This window comes from Hipposideros armiger, unplaced genomic scaffold (assembly GCF_001890085.2).
Source record: "Hipposideros armiger isolate ML-2016 unplaced genomic scaffold, ASM189008v1 scaffold_70, whole genome shotgun sequence".
NCBI classification, from domain to species: domain Eukaryota; kingdom Metazoa; phylum Chordata; class Mammalia; order Chiroptera; family Hipposideridae; genus Hipposideros; species Hipposideros armiger.
The window spans coordinates 622,367-638,406 of record NW_017731420.1 but is presented as its reverse complement, the minus strand read 5'-3'; the positions used below and the strand labels follow the sequence as shown (position 1 = coordinate 638,406).

The following is a 16,040-nucleotide window of genomic DNA, read 5'->3' as shown; positions in this document are numbered from 1 at the left end:
TTTGCCTATAATGTTTCATCTATGATCACTCCATTTCTGTCCATTCTGCCACTGGTGAAAATCTGGACTGTTTCCAACTTTTGGCTATTATAAAGCTACTATGACCATTTTCATTAATGGCTTATTTTGATATAGGGTAGGTAGACAGGTAGAAATGAGCAGGCCAAGGAGGGAACCAGCCCCAGTTAGGAGGCCCCTTGCAGCTGCTCCTACTTAGGTCACCAGTAGGATATCATTAACAAAGGTGGGCACAAAGCAACTAGCTCAGCAGGATAGCGGGCTCACACCTGCCCCTAAAGCAAGAAGGAAAAATGCTGGAGGGTGGAGGGGGGGACGGGACATCCTGCTTATCAGAAGGTACATGCAGCTTCTCAGGGCCATTTTAATGAGCTCAGACAACCTTGGGAGCAAGAAGGGAGTCCAAGAGATACTGAAGAGGTAGAGAGGGAGACAATTCTACCCATGAAAATAGTAACACACAATGTAAGGAGAGGCTGATTCCCTGTCCCAGGTCAGCCCGCTCCATGTTTTGGAGTGCACTTTCTTACTAATAAACCTTTCTTTTCTGCAACTCGCTTAATTCTTCCTCTTGATTGAATTATTTCCTTCAAGAAGACAAGATTGGAGGAAAAACATCACTCCCGTAACATTATGATGGGCACAAGCATTCATTTCTATAGGGTACATATCTAGGAGTCAAATTTCTGGGTCATAGGGTAGATGTTTACTTAGCCTTCGTTTTCCCAAAGTGATAATATGACTTACACTCCCAACAGCAGTTTGAGAATTCTAGTTGTACCACATCCAGGGATTATTGTCAGTTCTGTTAATGTTGGCCATTTTGGAGGGGGGCAATGATTCACTACTGGGCTTGTAATTTGCATTTCCCTTATAACTAATAATGCGGAGAATATTTTCATCTGCTTACTGGTCATATGGATATCTCTTTGAAGTATGTTTTTTTCTCTTATTGATTTCACTCAGAACCATTTATTGAAAAGACCATCTTTTCTCCAATAAATGCAGTGGTATCTTTTCCTGAATCAGGAGACCATATATGGGTACCCATTAATTCGTTTTTTTTTTAAATTGGGGAAATGGGGGGGATGGGAACAGTGCTGGGAAATTGGGGGAAGGGGAACAGACAAGTTGCTGTCGTTTTGTTCTTCAGTCTAGTTGTGGAGGACGTCGCTTCACTGGCCCAAGTTGGCATCATCATTGCGCTCTTCCGGGAGAGGCAGATCAGTCGCCGGCTTCTGGACGGCCGCTCACGCTGGCTGCTGGCTACATATGGTAGCCCATGGCAACCCACTGCCACAGGGGCTGCAGCCTACGCCGTCGCCTGCGACTCACGGCAGCCCAGCTCCAGGTCAAGCTGTTGTTCAGCATCTTAGCTGTGGAGGGCAGTGTCACTGGCCCTCATATGTGGGATCCGAACCGAGGTCCTCTGGCATCCCAAGCCAGTTCTTAACCATTGCGCCACTCGGCCGGCCCGGTACCCATTAATTCTTAATGATTGTTATAGCCATTTCCTTTCTCAGGCCAGGTGTGTCTACCCAGTGAATAAAATAAAAATAAGTTTGTCTAGAAAGACAAATACACAAAATTAATCAGAAATTAATTTGGATAATCTGCTGTTTGGTATTATGCATAGTACTGGTACTTCCTTTTACAATTCACTGCCAATCCATTAAAATCTTACAAATAAAATAGAATTACTTCTACTCAAAGTAAGCCATGAGTAATATGTCATACATACACGCTTTTCAGACATTATCCTTCTAAATCAATAAACAACTGTTTTCCTTAACTTTTTATTTTGAAATCATTTTAGGTGTACAGGAAAGTTGCAAAAAACAGTGGAGTTCAAATATAGCCTTCATCCTCCTTCCTTAATAGTAACAATTTATCTAACCATAGTGTAAGTATCAAAACCAGAAAATTAACATTTATATAATACTATTAATTAAACTACAGGTCTTTGAATTTCACCTGTTTCCTCCTTTTTCTGTTCCAGAACCTATTCCAGGATCTAATACTGCATGTGGTTGTGTCCTTAGTTTCCTCCCATTTTGTGACAGTTGGGAAGTCACAGTACTGTCATGCTCCACAAACGACGGTTCAGTCAATGAGGGACCACATTGTCGATGGTGGTCCCATAAGATTTTAATGGAGCTGAAAAATTCCCATCACCTAGTAACGTCGTAGCCATCATAATGTGGCAGTGCAACACATTATTCACATTTGTAGTGATGCTGGTGTAAACAAACCTATTGTGCTGCCAGTCATATAAAAGTCTAGACATATAATTATGAAAAATATGTAATACTTGATAATGATAATAAATAAATGACTATGTTACTGGTTTACGTATTTTCTATACTATACCTTTTATCATACTCTTTCTACTTACAACAAAGTTTGCTGTAAAACAGCATGCTGTGGCAGCAGCAGCCTCATCTTATTTACTGCATCTCTTGATTATACGATTATCTCTTCTGCTTGATTTAATCTTATGTTGCCTATAATTTAGTGTAGCGTCACAGTACAGTGTTATAAAGTCTACAGTAGTGGATAGTAAAGTCCTAGGCTTTCACATTCACTCACCACCCACTCACTGACTCATCCAGGGAAATTTCCAGGCCTACAAATTCCCTGCATGGTAAGTGCCCTATATATGTGTATCATTTTTTATCTTTTATACTGTATTTTTACTGTACCTTTTCTATGTTTATATACACAAATACTTACATTGTACTACAGTTGCCTACAGTATTTAGTACAACATGCTGTACAGGCTTGTAGCCTAGGAGCAATAGGCTATACCATACAGCCTAGGTGTATAGCAGACTATACCATGTAGGTTTGTGTAGGTGCACGCTATGATGTTTGCACAATGAAAAAATCACCTAACAACACACTTCTCAGAACATATCCCCATCACTGAGTGACACATGACTATACAGTCAATTTTCTATAACATAAAAATATACTTGTTTAGGGCCAGCCGAGTGGCTCAGTTGGTTAAGAGCTCGCTCAAGAGTTTGAGCTCTGAGCAACTGCGGTTCAAGTCTAGCCCGAGCTGAGCAGCTGCTGAGCTGCCAACAGGTAGCAGGATGGCTCAGCTAGAAAAAAATAAAATTAAAAAAATATATATTTGTTTATAAATATGTATTATTACTAATAGTTTCGTATTATATAAAAATAGATAAAAATACAAATGTTAAAGGCCTGGAAATCCTTATATTTTCTTTCTTTATCACAGTAGATTCTCCTATATGCCCCATTTTGATGTAGATAATAGGAATTTGGCTTTCTCTACCAGATCATTTTAGGAAAAGATCACATGGAAAAGTGAGACACATTCCTACTCTGGGTACCACCATTCCAAAAAGATATCAACTTAAAATTGCTATATTCCATAATTTTCAAGCATAATTTAAAGCAATTGTGCCCATTTCAAAGACTATTTAATTCTATCCACATGTGAGTTAAATATTAGAAAGTCTTGTCAGACATAACTTTTGACCTACAAACTAACTAAAACAAGATCAAAACGTGAAAAAAATTAAGAGAAAGAAAGTTTAAAAAATGATTTACTCAAGTGAATATCCACTCTTCTGTACCTTTTTAACATGTGATTTAAATGATCATAGACAGTCCTAAAAATTACTAACTATCCATTCATTCCTTTCAAATATATGAAATATGAGAGAAACCTCAAATTCACTGTAATTAATACCCAGGACATTACAAAACATTGACTATTTTAAAGTCTTAAACACCAGCAAGGCCTTTGAGGCTAAATTAAGCCTATCGAGTCAGATAGTCATTACCCAGCTTAATCTCTGGCAATTAGAACAAGGCATGCAGTATTACTATTTGATTCCTATAGAATCATTGCTGCATCACTTAAAACTTCTTTTTCTAACCTCAATTACCTTAGAAAAGGAATTCTGCTGCTGGAAACAGTGAAAGACAATGTATTTTTAAGTGTCAATCAAACATTGTATTTATAGCTTAGATAGTCTTCTAACTCTGGGGAAGAAGGCGAAGAAATGTTAATTTAATATTAATGGAACTCATTATCCTTTCTAGAAGAATTCGTAAGAGTAACAGGGTTATTCAGAATACAGAGAATGAGCAATGTAATAGCAGAAGTCAGGTCTTGGTCTGACAGGTCTGACAAGGTCCCCAACCCCAAGACAACATAAGACCCTAACTTCTCAGAACATATTAGGAAGCAATGGTGGATATAAAGTGTTTCCTGGTTTTCCCTTTATTTCACTACCAGTTGTTCTCAGGTTCCTCCACCTGAGCTCTCTCTAATGTTGGGGCTTCTTTGAGGCTCAATCCTGGGCCCCCTTCTCTTTTCTCTTTACTATTTTCCTAACATAAATACCAATTTTAGGTTGATGTCCTCAAATTTACCTCAGCCTAGCCTTCTGGGTTACAAATTCACTATACAACTACCTTTTTAAATCTCTCCACATTTCAACTATAACATATCTAAATAAGAACAGCTAGTAAGACAGCAAAATATATTGAGCACTTATTATGGGCCAGACCCCATTCTAAGCATTTTTCATGTACTAACTTATGTAATCATCACAACAATCCCATGGGGCAGATACTATGCTCATCCCTATCTTTCAGAGGGGGAAACTAAGGCACACAAAGTAACTAGCCCAATGTTAACACATTTACTACATAGCAGGTCGGATTCAAACTAAGGTCTTCTGGCATCAGAGCCTGTATTCCTAACAACTATGCTAAGCTAAGGCACTTAAATCAAAATCGAGTTTTCTCTCTCAGGTCTCTCTCCCCAATAAAGAGGCAGGTAGTTCACGCAAGCTGGAAAATAGGAATCACCTATTGATTCCTCCTTTTCCGTCACTGCTCATACCAGCAAGTTCTAACGCCAAAACCCAGCCTCATCCCCGATGTAGCCTGTATTGCAGAGAAATGTCCCCAAAACCAGTCTATCCGCCTCTGTGCACGCATATCCAGTCGCCTAAATGCCTCATCCATTCAGCAACAAAAGGGATGTCCTTAAAACAAATCAGTTCATAGCCACTAAATTACTTAAAACCACTGAATAGCTTTTTCTCACTCTGAGGATAAAATCCACAAGTCTTTTGGAAGTGTGAAAATTAATAAACGGACACTTCATTTAAAACGGAGTCGGAAGGCTAGAAGGGGGAACTCTCCCACTCCTGTCACTCAACAAACACTACTGACTCCAATAGGAAGAGACATACCTTGCATTTTCAACAGGAAGTGATACTACTTGATTACCTCAGCAGAAGGAAGAAAAGATTGCTCCTTGCCCAGTGCCAGCTCAGCCAATTGGAGATGGCCATAACTGAGCCAATGAAAATTCACTGTACTTTGAACTTCTAGTTTCTCCCAGGGGACTCTTCCTTTACAACAGCCCCTTCCAACAGGCATTCCTCTTTTGTTTCTCCATTAGACCCCATGTCCTGAATTGCAATTCTTTGTTGTTCTGGAATAAACCCATTTTGCTGGAGATGTATCTGGCTGTCCATTTGTTTAAGGCCGACAAAACTTCCATTTTATCTCAACCTGCATCTTGAGCCACTCTCCCCCCTTACTCACTTTGCCCCAGCCACAGTTTTCCCCCAAAATGTATTTAAAGTTCTCCAAAGCCAATGACAAATAAATTTGCATGACCTTTTGTTTGGAATATGCACAGCACTGCCCCTTTCAGTTAGCATGGACACAGCGTGACTATAATTAGAAAATGTTCAGGTTCCTGTGATCTTAGAGCTGGGTGCCTAGCCTTCTCCCAGTTTACCCCACATTCACATCCCTGTGTATGTTTCTACTTATCAGAAAAAGGCCCCAAATCCACCAAATAACCAGCAACATAGTTTCTAGAATGCAGAATGATCACCTCCTGGAAGAAAGGTAAATAATAAAACACAACAGAAGACACTATAAGATATGCATTATCCTTTTAATCCTCCTTCCTTCGTTTACTCTCTGTCCTCCCCAAAAGACCAGGATAAAAACACTATGACAAAGCAATAATTTGGGCACGTTAACGTAAGAAATTAAAAAGACAATTAAGGGGCCGGCTGAGTGGCTCAGCTGGTTAAGAGTGCAAGCTCTGAGCAACAGGGTCGCTGGTTCGATTCCCACATGGGTCAGTGAGCTGCGACTGATCTGAGCTGCAACTGAGCTGCCAGCAGGTGGCAGGATGGCTCAGCTGGTGAGAGCCCGTGCTCCTAACAAGGTTGTGGGTTTGACTCCTGCATGGGATGGTGGGCTACACCCACCCGCAACTAAGATTGAACACAGCACCTTGAGTTGAGCGGCTGTGAGCTGCTCAATGGCGGTCGGATGGCGACAGGGCTTGGAGCTGAGCTAGCTGCGCCCTCCACAACTACGACTGAAGGACAACTTGGCTGTTCCCCTTCCCCAACTCCCCAACACTATTCCCCTTCTCCAATTCCCCAATAAAATCTTTAAATAAATAAATAAATAATACCTTATTTAGGCTCTTAGAACACGGGCAGCACATAAATATTTGTTGATTTGATTTGCAACAATGAAAAGAAAGTTAAATATCAGTTCAAATGGGCCTACCAATCAATATTTGTAACTTAATAGGAAGGACTGGCAGCCGGCTTCCCTGCCCTTGAAAATACCAAAATATCTACAATTGCTAACTGATGTACTTACTGGCATCATCCATGAACTCAAAGTCACCTCCTAGTTCAGAACTTGGAAAGTGATACTGATCGGGGTCAGCCAGGGCACTCAATAGAATCAACAGTACCACAGCATTGATGATCTGCAATAAGAAAGAAAAAAAAAATAAGCAACATACCGAACATAAAGTCCTTATAGAAGAAAATTATACTGACCACATGGAATTTAACTTCCACAGAGACTTAACTTTCAGCACGAAGCTCCACCTACAGGGGGCAGGCAAACATTCCCAAGGCTGAAACACTGCCAGCCCACTCGGATGCCGCCAAGGGCATGTGGATCGGTGCCCAGATGATGGTTGGATTTCACCTGCCCCCTCAAGCCAGCACCCTAGAGCAGTGAACAACGGTCACAAACATGCATGCAGCAGCCCTAACATCAGTGGGTGAAAAAGCACAGAAACTCTCATTAGCCACATACACTCTAATGAACAACCACAAGTTTTTGTAGGTGATAAAACATTTTTCATAGGTTCAATCAGAGCTTTGAGACCATCTAGGAAACAGTGTTGGAAAATGAATGGAAAACTACTTAGTGGCAAAGCCAGCATCTTTACTCCTGCAGTAGCTCACGAGTCCCTTTCTGTCCTAGGCCCACATTTCTGTCTTCTAGAAATTGCTGAATATTTCCTTTGGGGACTTCAAACTCAGATAGTCTGAGCAGAAATCATCTTCCTTAACATTTCCCACCTTTGCTCCTCTTTTTCTGTTCCCTATCTTAAAAAATAGCATCACCATTAATAATTAAAAGTAGAAAACACTCAGGCACTATGCTAAGTGCTTTATGCAGACGCTCTGTCTTAAGCCCTTCAATAGTCTAATGAAGTGATAACTTACCCCATTTTTATTTTTTTTTAATTTTTTTTTTTGTCGTTGCCATTTTTTTTTTCTTACCCCATTTTTAGATGAGAAAACTGAGGCTCAAGGGTTAAGAACATTGCCAAAGGTCAGGCAGCTAATCAATTGTGGAAATGAGATTTGAATCTAGAAATTTCAATTTCAAAACCTAATCTTTTTTTTTTTTTTTTTTAAAGATTTTATTGGGGAATTGGAGGAAACAGCGTTGGGGAATTGGGGAAGGGGAACAGACAAGTTGCTGTCCTTTTGTTCTTCAGTCTAGTGGAGGACATCGCTTCACTGGTCCATGTTGGCATTGTGATCACTGCGCTCTTCCCAGCTGAGGCAGATAGGTCACTGGCCATTGGACGACCGCTCACGGCAGCTCACATTGGCTGCCAGCCACTCACAGTAGCTTACGGTAGCCCACTGCAGCCTATGCCATCGCCGGCACTCAGGAAAGCCCAGCTCCAGGTTGAGCTGTTGTTTACCATCTTAGTTGTAGAGGGCGCAGCATCACCGGCCCATGTGGGATCCAAACTGGTGGCCCTGCTGCTCAGAGCTCACACTCCCAAGCCAACTCTTAACCAATGAGCCACTCGGCCGGCCCCTGAAAACCTAATCTCTTCAAGTCTCCTGTCATCCTTGAAACCTGACTATCTTTGGGCTTTCCACCTTCCTTATCCTCTCCATCCAACCAACTGCAAAATTCTGACCATTTTACTTCTGTATTTCTACTTCCTTTATTTTTCCTAACTGCCTTTGCTGCATACTATGCACATGTACCAACTATGATGGGCTGAGACTGGATTGTTATTCCTCCTTTTTTCTGGGTTTAGAAACTTACGATAGAACTCTGTCTTACTCTTGTCAAAATGGAAAGAAAATATGAATAATCTTCAAAAATGGAAAAAATTCTTTTACTAACTAAAGGCATAGCCTACTATAAAAATCATATTTGGAAATACCTATTTACAGAAGAGGTTCAAATAGTCAGGTTATTTGTTTTACAAAATATCCACTTGGGAATCCATTTTTAAATGGCCGTGCCAAGTGGTTAGGATTGTTTAAGATTTGGAATAACTTTTTCCTTCCTCTATCTTCCAAATTTCCTACTATGGTCTGACTGCTTTTTGGGGACTATAGATAGCAATTTCCCAGGACATGCATCTATAACTAATTTAAATAGATACTGTAAGCATGTGGTTAAAATTTTTGAGGTACAAGAGGGTATAAAGTGAAAAGTAAACTCCCTCCTATTTCTATCGGCCAATCACCCTCCCCACAGTGATTATTAGAACTATCCATTTCTTGTTTCTTTTCAAAGATCAAAAAACTTCATGGTACATTTTAAAGAAGGTGTTATTAGCAAAACTGAATTAAAGAAAACTTTTTTGAACACACGTAAGGCTTAACAGAAGGTACAAGCTAGTCCTACAACTGGCACATGACATTTAGCCAAGATGTTCTTTGAAAAACTGTCAAGTTTTCTTGGCATTTTATTCCCTCCATTCTCTTATCTTTCGAAAAAGCAGTCCAAAGATTATGGCTAAAATAAGATCAGATGAAATAACCTCAGAAGATTTTGAAAAAGTGAAGCACCATACAAAGGCAATGTACTTGTTACTGTAATGGAGTCAGTTTTAAGGCTGAAAAGGAAAAACATACATTTGGGATTCATGGGCTGTGCTTTCATGAAGGGTTGAGTAGGGAGGATAAGAGAAGAAAAGGTGACGTGGTGCAGTGAGTGTGTCTGGTTACAGAAATATGGCCCAGATTTAGGGATCTCACAGGGCTAACTGTGGAGTTCGGATTGTATTCTAAGTAACCAGACACCAGTGGAGAATATTAAGGAAAGGAAGAATGTGATCTGATTAAGGTAAGTGGCATATAATAGCCATTCAGATTAGTTCCCTTATCTCTTCACACCTGAACAAGAACTATATAAAAGCTCTTGGCTGGCATCAGAAAATTACCTGGTTTCCAGATCTTCTGAGCCAGTGTGTTATGCAGCTGCTTTCTGTCCTTTCAGTTTCAACAGAACTGTCACCTCTTAATCAGCTCGTTATTATCCCCTTGCCTGGCTTACTTATCATAATACATTTTCTAATTGCCTACAGTAGATCAGGTCTTTGGTAAATGCTTAGGAAGAACTCTCCAGGACTCAGAATATAAGATTAAGTAAATCATGGACCCAATAACACAAAGCATAAAGCAGTACACACAACAAGAGTTCAGAGAAAGAACAATGAAGTGCAGAAAAAGACATTACAGAAGCCTGAGGCTGAGATGGGGTCACTGGGAAGTACAATGAAGATGGTAACTTTAGACAGGGGCTGGAAAGATGAGAAGGTTTTAGAACCTCAGAGGCATTAAAAAGAACAAGTTCAAGTCCAACTAAGGCCACTGGGACAGGGGCCTGTACTGAAAATAGCAAGTAGTTCAATTTGGTTGGAACATAATACACGGAGGGAAGTGTTAGGAAATGAAACTAGAAATGCAGGCTGGAGCCAGAGAGTGGAAGGCCCTCAAAGCCAGGATAGTAATTTGGGGCTTTCTTCAAATAGTTAATGAAGATGCCTAAAAGGTTTTTGAGGTGGGATATGACATGATCAAAGCGACGTCATTAGGAAGTTCAAGCTGGAAGAGGCCAGGAGGCTAAAACGGAGGCAGGAAACCAGTCTGGAGACTATTGCAATAGTGTCACTGAAAGCTAATTAGGGTTTCATTCACTCATCTCCAATTCTCATGCCAACCCTGTAAGATAACACGTGATCTTACGTGTTAGTTTGACAGGTCAAGTGACTTTACCTTAGGTCCTATGTGTTGAAGAGCCATGGTTTGAACCCCAACGCCTTTCCACATGGAGGCAGAATTATTAGACTTAGAAAGTAGCTAGATGCAAAGATAAAGGGAAGCAAACAAGACTCAGATCTCAAGCCTTAGCATTATCAGAAATAAGGAAGATCATTTGAAGGACTAGGAAAAAGTACTTGTAGAATGTCCAAATAATCCTGTTTTTATCTTATTCATCTGGCCTCTAATCCTTTCTTTGTATTCAACCTTTGATACTCAAACAGGGCCCTCTGTTTTTGTTTGCCTGCTCAAGTTCTAACAGTCTGATATCTAGTCTTATGTGCATTCCAGCTCTCTCCTGCTCAGTCTCTGAACATGTCACATCATTCCTGACAACAGAGTTCTGACCACTGGTTTGGTGTGTTCGTCTCCAGAGTGAGTCCTGGTTCCTATACTTAGCTGTGCCCTAGATGCTCTGATAACTATCATCTGCTCCTATATCTCCAGCCCTATGTCCCTACTATCTGTGCTCATAAGCCATAGACCTAGGGCTGAGTACCCTTCCAGGTGCCCTTGTTCTTTGTGAAATAGTCCAGAGAAAGAAGGCATATACAGAACGAAGATGAATGGTAAGGTCATTATACATTACAAATGACTCACCATTTTGCTCTTTTAATCACAGAGTGAATATTTCATAATAGAAGGAATGTGTCGACACACATTTTCTGCATTATTATGTAAAATCTGAATTGTTGGATGGGAATTTGGCACACCATAGATGATCTAAATTCAGTGGGTTGACAGGGTGATCCATGAGGACCCAGGTCTGTGCAAAGAGGTGGAGCAGGGTAGAATTAGCTATGGCAACAACTAAACACGGTCACAGGGAAAAGGTCAAATACAAGTCAAAGACCCAAGAACACTGGATAAGAAGTATTTCCCGAAAGAGAGACAATGGAAATCACCCAATCATCCATTCTGACCAAGAATTAAATGTCACCACAAATGAGAACCAAGAAGATGGTAAGACTTGCCAGGAGAAGATTATGTAATGACCACAGCTAATCTAAATGAAAAGAAAGAGAGGGCATGTTATTTTCTCATTCAGTTAATGCTCACTTGCATTTGGACTTTCTTTGTCCGTTTTGGTAGGTTGTGTACAAACTGTTCGTATTCTATTTACAAAGCGTTCCTTTGGTGTCACATGTTTTTTCCTTGTTCTTGATAATGATTACTTCCATATGTAAACAAATTCAACTCCCATCCAATTATTTAAGTGGTGTTTAGGCCCTTGTATTTTCTTCTGAGATCCAAAGTGCTCTTCACCCTTAAGTCAGATATCAGATCCTAAATGAGCAGTTTAAGTCTCAACAACTAAAACCGTAAAACGTAATTACCAGCTGTTTTTCAAAGCCTCAATAAAAGAAACTTAAGAACACACAAAACAATTGAGCTAGTAATGACTCAATAAACAGAAACTGGCACAGAAAGATGTGTCCAAAAATGATCGTTGCAGACTTACCTATAATGAAAACTTGAAATAAAAGTAGAATGGCTAAATAATATTACAACCAAATAACAGAATCCTAAGTAAGCATTAAAAATCACATTAAAAAAATATTAATGACAAGAAAACATTCAAGGTATAATGTTAAGTGAAAACTGCAGTCTAAAAATGTTCATGATTCTAATTTTATTATGTATATTTGTAATATACTCACATGTATAAAGAACAGACTAAAAACACTAAAACACACAATGTTCTAAATTAGGTGGTAGGTGTGCAGATGACTGTACCTTTAATTATCTTGATATCTTTTTGTATTTTCCAGAGTGTCTATCCTGAATATAACTGCATTTAAAGTCAGGAAAAATTACTTAAAGCTTAAAAAATATAAAATATGTTACAGAATATTATTAAACCTGATTGAAAAGAAACAATTAGCAGTAAGAAGATGGCCAATAACAAACAAATATGGCTGGGCAATTCAAGTCAAAACTTGGAAATAGGTTTATTGGGAGAAATGTCAGAGTAAAATGGAGTAATAATAATTAACGGATCTGCCACTTCCAATAATGGTGAGCTAGGTAATACAAGCCAATCACTTCGCTGAGGACAGCTAGAAAATCTGGACAAAATGTAAACAAATGTCTGTGAGAAGGCATTAGAGAGTTAACAAGGAAGTGAAGAAATACTGGGCCAAGGTCCAGTACAAGGCAGAAATATCCCTGGGGACATTTGTTGATTTCAGAAAAGATGGATGAGAGCTAAGAGCCTGAGCAGCACCACTGATAGATAGGCTTGCTGGGACAGGGTGTGAAAAGCTGGAGTTCAGGGTTTCCTGGGCGGTAGTGGAGGGCAGAGTTCCTCAGGACTTTGCCATTAATAACCTAAAGGGGTAAGGTGAACCACAGGAGTAAGGTGAACCAGAAGTAGACAAGCCTTTATAGGGACACAGCCCAGCTTTGCATCATCTGAATTCTGAGATTGGATTAAGGGGACCCCCAGATGCTAGACCCCTGTAAGAAGCTATTATAATCCTTAATGGAGAAAGATATCATCCTATGTCTCAAATTATTTCTTCAATTTTTCAAATACAATATCCATAACACAAGAAACAGAAGACAGGGCACTAAGAACAAGAACCAGCAGAAACAATAGACAACAGAAACAGGCCATAGGTGCTCTAGCTATTGAAGTTAATGGGCACGCCCCTTAAAGTGACTATGTTTCCGATATTCCAGGAGATAAGGAAAAAACAGAATAAGAATTTTGACAGGAAACTAGGATCTCTCTCTCTCACACACACACACACACACACACTAAAAATTAAAAAAGGACATGACAGATTTGAAAAGAATAAACAGAAACTCTAGAATGAAAAAATACAGTCAAATCAAGAATTTGATGGGTTAACCTGTTAGAGATAGCTGCAAGAAAACTGAGTTGGATAAGACAGAAGAAAATATTCAGACAGCTGGCTTTACTAACAAAAAAAGCAAGACAATGGAGTTATATCTCCAAAATGCTGGGGAGGAAATGCCTACTTACAATTTTATATCAAGTAAAAAGAAAACCCTTCAAGGATGAAAATGAAACAAAAATACTTTCAGACATAACTGAAGAATTTGTCACTAAGCAGTTCAGCAGTAAAGAAAGCATTAAAGGGTGTTCCTTGGGCAAAAGAAAATGATACCAGATGGAAGGCTGAAGATGTACAAAGAAATGCAGAAAAATGATCATTATGTTGGCAACTGAATATTGATAACATAATAATAACAATAATGACTTATGAGTGCATTTAGAAATAGAACCAAAATACACAATAATAGCATATAAATCAAGAGTGGATAACTAGTTGAACTGATCTTAGGTCCTTGCATTGTCCAGGAAGAGAATGAAAGTACCAATTAATGTAAGATTTTAAAAAGTCAAAGATGGGGGCGCCAGGTGGCTCAGTTGGTTAGACCGGAGCTCTGAACAACAAGGTTGACAGTTGGAATCCCGCTGCGCCCTACATACACACACAACTAGACTGAAAACAGCGACTGGACTTGGATCTGGGGCTGCACCCTCCACAACTAGATTGAAGGGCAACAACTTGACTTGGAGCTGATGGGTCCTGGAAAAAACAGTTACCCAATTTAAAAAAAAAAAAAAAAGTCAAGGATGTATGTTGTAATCTCTAGGGTAACCTTTAACAGGTTTGGGTGGCAGACGGTCAGGCTTGGGTGGTAGATATATGGGTGTTTGCTTACAATAACTGAGCTGTTCATATTTTGTGCACTTTCTGTCTGTGTGCAGTATTCACAGTAAAAATGGTTAAAAGTAATCTCATATGCTGTTCTCAGCTACTTGGTTAATTTTTATACTCCAATATTTAGAAATTTTTTCTAAAACCTATTAATGGAAGAAGTGCCTTTCACTTAGGTCCAACTTCAATGGGCAAATCAAAATGAAATGAAAGTTTGAACTTTTAACATGAAATTTCTTTAAATAAAATTTTAGAATTCTGATCCATGTGTGCTTTTTTATTCAAATAAGCCCATCTATATGGGCCTGCTGTGATATTGAAATAAATCTGATACTTGCTATTTCAAGTCAAACAATTATGTAAATGTTTAAAAATTAGATTTATCATAAAATTCTATTTGCCTAAGAAATTGACTCAATTTCACCTACTGTGTGTTCAACACTGCTTGAAACTGGTTATACAAAGATAAATAAGACATGTTCCTGCCCCAAAGGATTAGCAGTCCAGTGGGGTAAACACATATTAACACCCAGGTAAAACACAGAATAAACTCTATAATATTCATTAATTCAAGTATTTAAAAAGTAGGCAACAAATATGTGCCCATCACTATGCTAGCATCACATATATATTATGGCAAACCCCTCAAGGTAGCCTATTGTCTAGTGTGAAAGATAGTCAATTAAAACTGGGTGTTCCTTCAGGGTGAAAAGGAATTTCATATTCTAGTGACCTGGAGAAAAGGGGGTAGCAGTTGATAAACGTCACAGAGAAATGACTTGACTTAACACCAAAAAGGACAGACTTCTGTTTAGAGCACAAATAATTTGAGGGTATCAGACTAAGTGACAGAATTAAGTGTTAAGACAAAGTCCAAGGAAAGAGAAGCATAAAAATGAGTCCCTTGCTAGTCTTTTGAGTTAGATTATAATTACAGCCAATATTTTAAGTTGTGGAAGCTATAAATCAAAGGGCAGTCTCTAGGATACATACTGTGAGAGAAAAAGTTTAAGCAGTAAAATGGAAGTTGTACCTTTATTAGAGCCCCATTTCAACAGGCAGATTTAAAAAACATACAGAAATTTTTTTTACCCCAAATTCAATGAGGTCTTTCTGACTGAACTTGCGGCCCACAGTGCCATCCTTTTAGCATGTCTTCCTCATGGGTGATGAAGTAAATCAAGAAACTACTACACATACCATTTGATATTATTGAAGCAGTTTTGTCTCCCCTATTACACCATTTTACAGATGACTCTCAGAATTCAGAGAAAACCTGATCAAGCACATATGGTTTTCAGCTCAGACCCAAACATTGGTCCTGTGATTCAACATACCGTGCATACTCCTTCCAGTAACCCAGGCCCCTCCCAGGAAGTCACCACATTACATTCACAAGCCCTGGCCGACTGTGCCAATCAGTCCCCTGGCAGCAGTCTCAGAATTCTTTTCAAGGGAGTGTTCCAGACAGTTGCTCTCAACAGCAACGGGAAGTTGGCAAGCAAAATGAAACAGATTTGCCACCTCAGCAGCAGCGATCGCAGTATCTCTGAATGGGCTTGGCTGGACTTTGATCTTCGTTCTATATACTCTAAGAATACAAGGTCCTGATGATAAATGAGAAAGATGTCTGGACAGTGGACAGGAGGCAAAGGATGGTCCCCTAACAGAGGCCAGATAGAGGAATGTTGTCCAAATGGCCTCTGGGAAACTTGGGAGTAGGGGTGGGCATGAATAAGTATGTCTTAAAAAAAAACATTCTGGGCGGGCTGGCCGAGTGGCGCGATGGTTAAGAACTCGCTTGGGATGCCAGAGGGCCCAGGTTCGGATCCCACATATGAGGGCCAGTGACACTGCCCTCCACAGCTAAGATGCTGAACAACAGCTCAACCTGGAGCTGGGCTGCCATGAGTCG

The 16,040-nt window shown here is 39.6% G+C and overlaps 1 protein-coding gene across 1 annotated transcript in view; it reads right to left on the bottom strand.

Annotated features, from left to right (window-relative positions):
* Window positions 1-16,040, bottom strand: part of LAPTM4B (lysosomal protein transmembrane 4 beta) — a gene marked incomplete at its 5' end in the record, with an annotated part of 95,499 nt that overhangs the window by 62,750 nt on the left and 16,709 nt on the right. Inside the window, 1 exon segment of the mRNA XM_019642524.1 lies at window positions 6,709-6,820. Coding sequence (XP_019498069.1) covers window positions 6,709-6,820 — 112 coding nt within the window.